At 34.2% G+C, this 12,495-nt stretch overlaps 2 protein-coding genes across 2 annotated transcripts; one reads left to right on the top strand and one right to left on the bottom strand.

The window, feature by feature from the left end:
• The first annotated feature begins 2,230 nt into the window (after window positions 1-2,230).
• Window positions 2,231-3,711, top strand: LOC111788524 (zinc finger protein ZAT4-like). Its single transcript, XM_023668863.1, has 2 exons — window positions 2,231-2,321; window positions 2,403-3,711. The coding sequence occupies exons 1-2, from the start codon at window positions 2,295-2,297 to the stop codon at window positions 3,555-3,557; spliced, it is 1,182 nt and encodes a 393-aa protein (XP_023524631.1). The 5' UTR covers window positions 2,231-2,294; the 3' UTR covers window positions 3,558-3,711.
• Window positions 3,712-4,489: 778 nt separating this feature from the next.
• Window positions 4,490-9,835, bottom strand: LOC111788028 (alpha-1,4 glucan phosphorylase L isozyme, chloroplastic/amyloplastic). The gene is made up of 15 exons (XM_023668163.1): window positions 9,515-9,835; window positions 8,761-8,999; window positions 8,550-8,651; window positions 8,045-8,221; window positions 7,675-7,950; window positions 7,294-7,565; window positions 6,961-7,078; window positions 6,460-6,873; window positions 6,207-6,359; window positions 5,947-6,075; window positions 5,633-5,869; window positions 5,443-5,519; window positions 5,139-5,325; window positions 4,833-5,033; window positions 4,490-4,759 (listed from the first exon to the last, which is right to left on the bottom strand). The coding sequence occupies exons 1-15, from the start codon at window positions 9,732-9,734 to the stop codon at window positions 4,643-4,645; spliced, it is 2,919 nt and encodes a 972-aa protein (XP_023523931.1). The 5' UTR covers window positions 9,735-9,835; the 3' UTR covers window positions 4,490-4,642.
• Window positions 9,836-12,495: the final 2,660 nt, after the last annotated feature.

Raw genomic sequence — 12,495 nt, 5'->3', positions numbered from 1 at the left:
TTTTTTTTTTTTTTTTTTTTTTTTTTTTTTTTTTTTTTTTTTTTTTTTTTTTTTTTTTTTTTGTTACTTTATTTCATTTAAAATAATTTGCCTAAACAACATTATTGAATTTTTATTTAGTTTCTAAGTTGAGTTTATCGGTAATTAATTTAAACCTGAGGTAAGAAAAGTGTGAGTTTGTAAATAGAATCAAAATTTAAACTTTTAGGCCAGCCTGTAATTTACCTTTTTCATTTTTGAGATGTAACATTGAGAAAACTTTTGGACACGTGATTTGATAGAGAATGACTCTTTCCAGCACGTGCCAAAAATACCGAAAATACCCTTTTTCCTTGGCTGGTTGCGAATAACTTAACTTGTACTCCTCCCCACCGACACACCTCTTTAACCAGATTCCATGGACAGGGCATTTTCGACTACACGATAAAATGCCACAAAAAAAAAAAATTGTTTGACCATGTGAAAAATGTTTTACTTTAGTGTTAGTTAAATTTTTACTATTCTTGGTAGGTCAATTCCCGAGTTTAGGCAGTGGGCGGCAAAGTTGCTTTGTTACCTATTCCGTTAGGAACCGCAGATTTTTTGGTACATCATATTCATGCATTTACGATTCATGTAACGGTATTGATACTCCTGAAAGGTGTTCTATTTTCTCGTAGCTCGCGTTTGATACCGGATAAAGCAAATCTTGGTTTTCGTTTCCCTTGTGATGGACCGGGAAGAGGGGGTACATGTCAAGTATCCGCTTGGGATCATGTCTTCTTAGGGCTATTTTGGAAAACTAAAATGTTTCAAAATGTACTATTGGGAATTTGATTAGTCGTCAATTCTTCCTAGTAGCTCGAATATACACTATCAGGGTTGTGGTTATTGCTTATTCGTTTTTAGTTGATTTCTTAAAATTGATTTCCAAACGTCTTCTAAAACTTTCTCTTTCCTCGTTTTCTATAAATATTTTGAAGAATGAGACAATACTCGTGCCAATGACGACCCAAATTCTAGCTGGTAACTTACTCGAGGGTGAGAGTAAGTGCCGCACAATCACGTTGCGAATCCTGACCGAGTGCGTGTGACTGTGACATCCTCCCCCACTGATCCAATTAAAAATAGTTACGGAATATCTCACTACGATGAAACATCTAAAGAAATGTGCAAACCATTCGAGAAACTAGAGTGTTACTACTTTGCATGAAATATGAAAGAACTAGAATGTTACTCGTTTCACTAGCTCCAATACTCTAAGAATGGAAAAAACTTATTTTCGATAGATCGAAGATAGACGCTTGTATGAGAACCTTCAGGCTTTTTTATTTTCCCTATAAATTAAATTAAAAACGTACCAAGTCAAATTAATCCATGAGTCGAGAGCATGTGTGGCGCGTGCCTCCTTGAAAGGTTTTTCTGCCCAAATTCTTCTCTTATTTGTTTCATAGCTCGATCATTCTGTGTTGACCTAAAATTTTCCCCACATTAAATTAAGTTTCACCTCTCATTTTCCTCGTAATTTTGGTTCAAAATTATCCATAACAAATACAACCATTATTTAAAATATATATATACATCATTTAACTTATTTCAACTATATTTGAAAATAATTAATTCAATCAATAAATAAATTATAATGATGAGGTGATATATTTAAAGAAATGTGTGGGATCCTTAATAAAGAAAGGAAAATAATACAGAAAAAAAATTAAAATTATTCAGTGTTCCACCTTGGTTGGAAAGGAGAATAAAAAACGCTTATAAGGGTGTGTAAACTTTTCCCCAGTAGACGCGTTTTAAAGCCTTGAAGAGGAAGCTCGAAAGGAAAAGCTCAAATACGACAATATCTACTAGTAGTGGGTCATCAGACCCAGATACTAAACGATGTGTCAGCCTTCTGGCTGTTCCCTGAAGGGAGGTAAACACGAGGCGACATTGACGATGTGCGAGCCTTTTGGCTCTTCTTTGAAGGAGATAGACACGAGGCGACACTGGCCCTAAAGGGGTGGATTTGGTGGCAGTCCCATATCAATTGGAAAAATGATTGAGTGCGAGGGTGGATTGTGATGTCCTGCAAACGGATTAAATCTTTTTTCTTTAATTATGAATTTTTTTAAGATTGAGATATAAAAGGATTAAATCTGTTAATTCGAAAAATAAAAAATTTAATAAAAAAAAAAAAAATAGACGATATTATTAAAAATTGAACAATCTGTTGGTCTGCAAGTTTATAGTGATACAGCGATCACTTTATTAGGCGTTCATTCCATGCAACCATTTTCATTTCGATCGCTCACCAAGAACCATCCATGATCTCTGCTTCTGATTCTGGATGCGTTCGTCTTCCCTTTCCAATTTCTTCCTCAATCGAAACCGCTCAATTTCTAACATGGATTTCCTCTTTTCTCTCTCAATAGGTCACTCTAAATTCTTCAATGGAGCTTCATCTTCAAGATCATCAAGAACAGACGAAGCAGCACCTCTGTAAGCTCTGCAACAAGAGCTTCTCCAATGGCAAGGTCTTGGGCGGCCATATGAGGTCCCATCGCAGCACTCAAAATCCGCCCAAAAAGCGCAAGAAGAACTCAATCACCGCTTCCTATAGCCTCAGAGAAAACCCTAAAAAGTCTTGGAAATTCTCAGCTCCAATCCCCCAAAATCCCCAAACCCCTTCGCAAGAAAATTGCTGCAAAATCTGCGGCAAGGGCTTCGATTCCTCCAAAGCTCTGTTTGGTCATATGAGACACCATTCCGGAAGAAGAAAGGAATCCGTCCAGAAATCTAAAGAAAAAGAATGCAATAATAAAGACTTGGGGAATTTGAAATCTCTGAGATGTCAATCGCCGATCGCTGGCGGGCAATCGGACGGCGAAACGTTAGGGCTTTTGCGGCGGAAGAGATCGAGAAGAACACGGTGTAAGTTGAGTAACCCTTATTGTTGTGCTGCTTCTCCTCCTTGTTCTTCTGATTTGATTGAATATTCATCTTCTTGTGTTGTTGATGGAATTGAGCCTGATGTAGAAGAATTAGCTCTCTGTTTATTGATGCTTTCAAAAGGGGTGGATCATTACGGGGGCGAGTTTAGTTCTGAATCCATGGGGGGTAGCCATTTTAGTGGCTTCAAAGCTAAATCGCCATTGAAAAGAGAAACCCATTTGGATTTGGATTTGGATTTGGATTTGGATTCAGAAGAAGAAGAAGAGAGAGCTAAAGTGGGAGTGTTCCCAGAAGTTGGGAGATATCTGAAACCATTGAAGAAGAAATGCGAGATTGAGGGGTTTTATGTGAAAGTTAGTGAAGAAGAAGTGAATGGGGAAAGTGGGAAAGAGGGTAAACATCAATGTGGTGTGTGTTTGAAGGTGTTTGGATCTGGGAAGGCCTTAGGAGGCCACAAGAGAGCTCATCTTTTGAAACCAAATTCAATGGATCTTGAAGAAGAAGATGATGAAGATGATGAGGATGATGAAGATGAAGAAGATGATGATGAGTTTAAGCCATGGTGGAATGGAGATGGTGATGATCATCGTAATGGTGGGCGGCAGCTGGTGGAGGGTTTGGCTTCTTCCAACTGACTCCATATTTCTTGCTGAGAGTTCATTAGAGATGACGTATATAGAAGTAAGTAAGTTTCGTCAAGGATGAAGCTCGATTTGATTCATGAAATTCTTTGATTGTATTACGGATATTGAATTTTGATATCATTACCACACGATCTCTTAAACATAACTCAACTAGTTAAGATAATTTTAAATTTGAGGCAATAAAATCGAGAAAACAGCCAACCAAAATATCACAAGTAGTCCCAAACTAAAGCATGATGAATCAAGAAGTCTCCCGCCCTATTGTTAAGAATAGTGAATTACTATTCTCATTAACAACCTAGCAATCGTATGCTTCGACCTGCACTGAAGTATTGAACATCCTGCTTGTTGAAGATAAAATTACATCAACCCATATGTAAATTATATGGGTTCAATTAAGATTTGTTTCTCGACATAGTTACATCGTTATTGGTATTTATTTAGAAAAATAAAAATTCAAATATTGGTGTTTATTAGGTTAAATTAATAAAAACATTTTTTAATTTTGTAAAAATACTTTAAAAAAGTACTCTACCAAGTACACGTCCAAAATGCAGTATTACCACACAGGNAAAAGAGATGAAAGCATGATTAAGTTCTTGTATTTTGAATTTTTATTTATTTTTTCTAATTTTTTTCATTATTAATAATTTATTTTAAAAAGTTATCAAAGTTTTAAAAAATATTTAAAAATATTCTTAATATATAAATGAAACCATTAATACTATATTTCAAAATATCCATAATTTTTTAGAAATAACATTAATATATATAACTGAATGATATTTAACTTTTTATTAAAAATTTAGAGATATTTTTGGAAGGGAATACCGAAAATTATGGATATTTTGAAATATAACATTATATTTATTAGGAACAAAAAATTAATACNATTATCTGAATGAACAAAAAAAAATAAATTTAAACAAAAAATTGATAAATAGAAAGTTGACTTTGACCGTTCCTGAAATGCAATGCATTCAGAACTTGAACTACACATTCTTATTCCTGATAACATAACATATACTCTCAGCAGAACATCCAGCAGCCTGTTCTTCAAAACAGCATTTATTTATCTATGGTAGCTCAACAGGCTTAATGTCCCAGATATCTTTGGCATATTCATGAATGGTTCGGTCGCTGCTGAACTTGTATGACCCCGCCGTGTTCAATATCGACATCCTCGTCCATCTCTGTGTATCAAATAGACAAGTTCAAAATCTATAATTCAACATGTTACTTACTATAAATAAAGATAGATGTTACCTTTTGATCCCGGTAGGCCTCATCAACCTTCTCTTGACATTCAATATAGCTGGGGAAGTCCTTTCCCACAAGGAAATAATCTGCACGACCAAAACCTTCATTTCCCTCCAATGATGATATCATTTCTTCATAATCATAAGCCCCAAACACACCACTTCGAACATAATCTTTCACTTCTTCGAACCGTGGGTCCGGGATGAACTACATTGACACGACACACCAATCTTAGTATACAAGATATAGATATGTACGTTTATTTATTAAGTTTTGAGGTAAGTTTTGAGGTATTATTAGTAGCATGCATACCTTTCCTTCGGCTCTTTCTTTCCTAAGACCAGCAATCTCGTGGGCTTCGGCACCGAATAGGAAAAAGTTGTCAGCTCCAACTTCTTGCCTTATTTCAACATTGGCTCCATCCAAGGTTCCAATCAGGATACAGCCATTCATTGCAAACTTCATATTACTTGTTCCACTGGCTTCCATTCCAGCGGTACTGGGAAACGCAAAAAGTGTTGAAAAACAGCGTTATGAACATGAGTAAGGTGTTACGATTCAACCAGAACCAGAGAGCGTATAATTTAGAGACTACGAAACAAAGATTTCTAGTTACCTGATGTGCTGTGACAATTCGCTGGCAGGGATGACTATTTCAGCAGCACTGACATTGTAGTCGGGAAGAAAAATAACCTGAGGCAAAGAGGCAGTACGGTCATGAAATATTGAACCTAGACTCTCGTACAAATGATGGCAGAAGGCAATATGCTGAATTAAATGATGATGATTCAAGTGCACGATTGTACCTTCAACAAGTCACCAATTTCAGGATCACGGTTTACTGTAGCGCCCACATCTGTAATAAACTTCACGATCCTCTTGGCTTGCACATAAGTGGCAAATGCTTTCCCACCGAAGATGCAAACTCGTGGAACATATTTTTCCTTCCTTTCCGCTGCACTCATTTCCTTCATCTTCTTGTAGCGGTAAACGATCCCCAATACATTCAATAGTTGTCTCTTGTATTCATGAATGCGCTTCACCTGAAAAGGGATTAAAAAAAATCAGAAACTTATCTGAGCATATACTAATAATTGTGGAGGCATTAAGAGCAAATGACCTGGATATCAAACATCGCATCTGGGCTCACTGTATACCCAGTTCTTTCTTTCAGAAATGCCGCAGCTTTCAACTTATTGTTCCTTTTTGCTATCCTCCACTGATTTTGAAGGTTCTCATTATCGGCAAACTGCGGTAGAGAGAGAGAGTCATTTAGTGGTGAACATCAAAACCAAAAGACCAGTTTGTAATACAAATAGTATGTGTACGTACCAGTGTCCAGGCAATATAATAAGATCAATGACCTAAAGAGTGAATTACCTTTTTCAGTTCACCCAACTTTTCAGTGTTTAGGACCCAATCCTCTGAGCCAGTACACTTTGTAATAAGTGTGCTTAAATCAGGATTGCAGAAACGAATCCATCTTCTAGGTGTCACTCCATTGGTTTTGTTTTGAAATTTCTCAGGCCATAACTGTCAAAGTAGAACATCGGTCACATGAAATAAGTACAAATACTTTTTCCAACTAACATGGAAAACTCAAGAAGGTCTCAATATTCTATCAAGTATATACCTTATAGAATGCGTTAAACACTTCGTCCTTTACTATTTCACTATGTATCTCTGCAACCCCGTTAACTGCATGACCACCTACAACACATAGATTAGCCATACGAACCATCTTCGGTGGTGGAGGTGGTGGTGGTACTAGTTTCTTATTCTTAATGTTCTTGCTTTCAAGTTCATCGTTTCCCTCAACAGATTCATCTCCACCAACGGACTTGGCCAATTTTGCAGAGTTTTTCTCATCAACAGAGATTTCATGTCCTTCAGCTGAGGTAATGATAGAACTCTCTTCAGGTTCAACAAATATATCAGAATATGCAGCTGGCAAGTCAACATTTTCTAAAACTCTCAACTCCTTCAGCTTTCCACGTAACAGAACCTTATCTGCCGTGCCATATTCGGAAATAATACTTCGAACAAGCTGAAAAGAATAAAGCAGATATAAGAATTAATTAGAATTTAAGTGTCAATACTGTGGTATTTTATATAGGGCGTTGCATAGCAATACCTCTTCATCAATCAGTTCTATGATCTCAACATGTCGAGGAAGCAATTTTTGCATGAGTTCAAAACTCCATTTCTCTAATGCCTCAGGTAGAACGGTATGATTTGTGTAAGCCACAGTCCTAAGCATCAAAAGGTAGAATATATTTATAGGCTTACGCTCAAACAGTTAGAACCTACAGGATTCCAAATAAGAATAGTATGGCGAATATTTTTTACATAAAATAGTAGTAGCAACCATGACGCTCTCCCCTATACTATCAAATGATAGAAAACCCATAGCTATTCACTGGAATATATGAGCCTTTGTAGATCTACCACAATTAGCATATATTACCTTTGAGTAATATTCCAGGCTTCTTCCCAGCTTAAACCCTTCAAATCCAATAAAATTCTCATGAGCTCGGGAATGCATAGGGTTGGGTGAGTGTCATTCATCTGCACAGCAACCTTCTCTGGAAACTCTTCCCATTTTTTGTTTGCACCAGATCTTCTCTCAAAGCGTGCAACTATATCCTGTAGAGATGCTGAACATAGAGTATACTGCTGCTTCAGACGAAGAACCTTTCCTTCAAATGAATCATCCCCAGGGTAGAGAACATGGCAAATCTGAAGTAAATAAGACAAACCGCTTCTATGAATTTCTACATACAAATTGAACAACAAAACATAAGGACAGGGCAAAGCCCCCTTTTTCAAGGAAAAATGTTATTTGAACCTTTTCAGCACTTGCAAGGGCCTCTGATGCTCTGGTATGTTCTCCAGCATTAAAAGCAGCTAAATCAAAATCTTCCGTTGGAGCTTTTGTTGACCAAAGTCGCAGGCTGATTGTATTTTTGGTTTTATATCCTGGAATTGGAACGTCATACGCTACAGCCTCTATATCCTCTCCACCAATCCAATTCTTTTTCCCATCTGATCCAACAACAACTTTGCCGTAGAACTTGATTGGATACCTTATATCATTTCTGACAATTTCCCAAGGGTTGCCAATCTGGAATGAAGATAATAATACAAAGTAAAATACATTGAAGTCAAAGCAGAAAGTGTGATTGTATTGATAATTAAAAAGGTGAAAATAAAAATACCTCGAGCCAATTTTCAGCGGCCTCCTGCTGACCATCCTTGGTAATTTTCTGTTTGAATAAGCCATACTTGTACCTTAGCCCATAACCCCATGCCGGGTAATTCAGTGTTGCCAAGGAATCCAAAAAACAGGAGGCAAGTCGCCCAAGGCCCCCATTTCCAAGAGCAGCATCTGGTTCCTAGAATCAGTCTCAAAGAATTAGCTTCTTCATCGTAATGCTTCTTTAATAAAAGAAATGAACCAGAAATAGAATTCCACGAGAGAAACTATAGAATAAGAAATCCTAAATGGACAGAAGGGGGAAAGGTGGAGCTGTGTAAAGTCATGAGAAGAGAAAATGGAGAGATTCCAAATAATTTAGTAACCAGCAATACGCGAAGTTAGAACGAAAGAATCACCAACATGAAAAGGCAATTGAACATCGTGTTCACCATCAGCAAAAGAAGAAGGAAAATGTAGGGAGGAATAACATTAAACTGAAAGCAAATCCTATCAAATAACCCTACCTGACAAGCCACATTTTCCAATTCGTATCCAAGCTTGCTCAATGCCTCTGCATAGGCCCCAGTGAGCTCCAAATTACCAATTGCATTCAACAGTGCTCTACCCTACAAGGAAGAAAGGCAAAAATAATAAATAAAAAAAACATGTAAATGACTCTGAAAACCAATAGCTCCAGGAAGAGTGGAAAATAGTCCATGGTGGTGAATCACTAACCTGCAGAAATTCCATCGACAAATAATATGCCTGCTTGACATTCAACTTCTCGTAAAGTTCATATGTCTCATTCCAATTTATGATAAGAGCATCTCGAACACTTTGTGCAGTGGCAAAGTAGGCCTTAGGAAGATCAAATCGATCGGGAGAAAATAGAGGGGTAAACTCTGCATGGTATTTAATACTCGCGGCAATCGATGAGGAGTCCGGCTCAAAAGTACTCGCCCCGGTTGCTGATTCTGAAGGAAATAATGGGGTATAGCATGAAGCATAGTTCACTAGTACAGAAGTTTCAAAATTAAACGACATGGAAGCTCTATTGCATAATGCAGCGTGATTTCAGTCTTCCGACAAATATATATTATGTAAATAAGATGTCAATTTCTTTCGTAAGGACGCTAAATAACTTCCAATCGTCAATTTCAACAACATCATTCCAATCGCATCAGGACAGTAAATCAATACATTATATCCTCCCTAAAGAAATGAAGAAATCAAATGATTATAACGTCCTCCGATGCACAGCAAATGCCGATCATTACAATTTTCCAGCACAAGCAGTAAATCAGAATGTAAAAATACAACCTCTCAACTAAAAGACAACCTCAGCGATCGATTTCAAAAATGAAAAATAAAATAAAACACAAGAAGATCATACAATGAGCACATAATCCAGAGGAAGCATCAAGCTCAGCGCCAATTCATAAAACCGAAAGTAAAATCAATCAATCAAACCAAAGAAAAAGCAAACTACCTTCATCAGCAACCGGATCCTTCAACTTCTGTGTCGGCTCACTGGACACATTCCTAACCACAAGCGTCCGCTTCGGCGATCGCCAACTCGAAGTCCGGACAAGAAGCAACCTGGATTTACCATACTTGGTACTCAAACCGATAAGAGAAGGCAACGAATTGGAGCCCGAAAACGGTTCAGCTCGATTCAAAGCGACGGTCAAATGAGAGCTCGCTGCCATGGATTGAATGATTCTGCGTATTGAAAGTGGCCTGGACTGACTAGATTTTGGCTTCCAGGGAATTGAGAGAGCGTTGATGTGTAAGAAACCAGATCATGAGTGAGCTATAAAGACACGAGCAAGCCGTTCGAAGTGACGAAATCACGGGCCCTCCATGTACTGCATCCGTAATGTGTGGGATTTTATCCCGTGCAGCCACTATTGTGAGCTATTGTATGAGTGGCTCCCAATATTCTTTAATTAATTATTTATTTATTTAATTAAATCGATTTTGAATAACTTTAAATCCTATTTTTAGTCACCCTTTTACTTAAATTCACATTTTTTTTTGTATTAAAAATTTATTTTCACTTAAATTTTATTTTAATTTCAATTTTTTTAAATCTTTTGTTCGAGAATATATACTTTAATGATAGACACTCCCGCTTTCTAAAATATTCTATTTTAATTTTAAAAATTGCATAATAATTTTATTTAAAATACATTAATAATAATTATTATTGTTAATAAATAAATCAATTCCACTTAATCTTATTTCTTATATTTTCCTAATTTAATTTTATGTCATTTTAGTTTTAAAATTTAATTCTCTTATCCTAAAATGTTTTTAATATTCTATTAATGTCTAATATGATTATAATTATAAATTTTATTAGTTTTTTTAAATATACCATAAATATTAAAATATATAGTTTTATTGTACACGACCAAAGTTAAAAAACCAAATATTATAACATGACTAATTTATTTATTTATTTATTTTATTCTATATCTTTTATAAATATTAAAAAAAAATAACTAAAAAAAAAAAAGTATTTTTCTATTTTCTATTTGATTTTTACTTTAAAAATTATATATTTTCCTTTAAAAAAAAATCTATCTCTAAACTTGTCAAACATGTTTTTTACTTTTTAACTTTATTCTCTCAAATTTCTTTCTTTATATAACTATTTTCACTCTAAAATTTATCCTTTTTTTTTTCACTGACTAATATCCCCTCCCTAATTATCAAACATATTCAATTTTCTATTTTTTTTTAAATATAAATAAAAAACATTACAAAAATAGTTTATATGTTTTTCATTTAAAAAATACAATAAATAAAAATGATAAGCACTGGATTTTGCTTAACGAATTGATTCCAACCAAGAGCTTAATGACTTACTCTTAGATTCCAAGATGACTTCCTCCATAATTAGCTTGACCAAAACTAATCCAATGAATCGGTTTAAACATCAAACCTAAAGCAAGGTTTGAAAAATAATAACACCAAAAAGGTATCAAGAAAACACAAATGTTTTGTTTGTACTCCACGAGCATCCTAAACATAATATTACATGCCTTTAAATAGACTAACCCAAATATAATGTACCAAAAAAGCTAGTAAATACAAATCGAAGAAAATAAAGCATGACATAAATAGTTTTAATTGGTAGTTCAACTCCCAACCGACAAAAGTTTTATAATCATTTTCCAATGTCAAATAGAGTCTATTGCCACTCTATTATTTTCTTGATTTGATATGCTAATGCTATAAAGATTTTTGAGCTCAAAAGTTTTTATTTCAACTTGTACATTAGCTAGCATCTGAAGATGCAATGTATAAGTCTCTTGAATCTTTTTAACATTGCTTCTTGTAATCGGTTATTCGGATACATGCAAAAAAAATCAGTAGTTGAATTCATAATAATATCAAATCATTAAAGTAATTTTTAGAAATTATTTTATTTTTTAAATCTAAGTTAAAAGAGAAAAAAAAAATTATAGACATTTAGAATTTTGTTAGAATAATAATTAAAATATAACCCACAAATATTTAAAATATAAGAATGAAAATGTTCCATAAATATCATAAAACCATAGTGGGAACCAAGTTGCCTAAATAGACTACTCAAAATAATTAATGTTATATAGCCCCACAAACCTTAGCAAATGTCATAAATAATGGTTGATTTAAACTTTGTTAGGTCACATAAATCATATAAATGTCATTTTAAATACAATAATTTAAAATATATACTCCTTTTAATATATAACTTTCCAATTTAATACTCTCCCCCATATTATTTATTTTTCCTCCTTTTTGAATTTTAGGATTTTTATGCAATTAATTTTTTAAAATAATTTACTAAAAAATAAAAAACATTACTATCGGATAAAAGTTATAATAATAATTTATATTTTATCTAGAAATGTCGAGGTGAAAATGGAAAAGTTTTATCTACCTTTGTCTCTACCTCTTATTTCAATATTTATTCCATGAAAATATTCAATATTACACTATAATACAGAGTGAGACGAGATGCAATTTAGTATGATCGGGACAAGTTTTTTTCTTTTTTTTTTATTTTTTTCTCTTCTCTAACCTATTTTATATTAATTAATAATAATAAATCACGATCCAAAATTGGAGTGATAAAAGATTAAAATAAGCGAATTATTTTTCCTTTTTTCGTTATTTTATTTTTTTAGAATGTGAGATGACTTGGGGGATGCACGATGAACCGTCCATTATTATTTATTATTTATTATTTGTTATTTATTATTTTATTTTAATTTATTGAAAGATGAACCGTCAATTGTTTTGTCGTGAATCGCACGGAGATATTTTTCTCGATCGTCTTAATTGCGGACTTTTTCCAATGTCTGACGTGTCTAAGTGAACGGCTAAGATTATTTTATAATTTATTTAATTCCTATTTGTCTATTTTTATTTTATTTTCATGAAATTCAATAATAAAATTCAGGTATTTTAATTGAC

The sequence above is a fragment of the Cucurbita pepo genome, chromosome LG02, assembly GCF_002806865.2.
Source record: "Cucurbita pepo subsp. pepo cultivar mu-cu-16 chromosome LG02, ASM280686v2, whole genome shotgun sequence".
NCBI lineage: Eukaryota > Viridiplantae > Streptophyta > Magnoliopsida > Cucurbitales > Cucurbitaceae > Cucurbita > Cucurbita pepo.
This window is presented reverse-complemented; position numbering and strand designations above follow the sequence as displayed.

Bases quoted from the DNA above. Each gene is read 5' to 3' on its own strand.
- LOC111788028 (XM_023668163.1), bottom strand. From the start codon at position 9,734: ATGGCAGCGAGCTCTCATTTGACCGTCGCTTTGAATCGAGCTGAACCG. The intron at 7,951-8,044 runs GTATTTTTATTT...TCTTCATTCCAG, and splicing joins CCGCTGAAAATTGGCTCGAG to ATTGGCAACCCTTGGGAAAT. The intron at 6,360-6,459 runs GTATATACTTGA...CTACTTTGACAG, and splicing joins TGTTTAACGCATTCTATAAG to TTATGGCCTGAGAAATTTCA.
- LOC111788524 (XM_023668863.1), top strand. From the start codon at position 2,295: ATGATCTCTGCTTCTGATTCTGGATGC. The intron at 2,322-2,402 runs GTTCGTCTTCCC...CTCTCTCAATAG, and splicing joins CTGCTTCTGATTCTGGATGC to GTCACTCTAAATTCTTCAAT.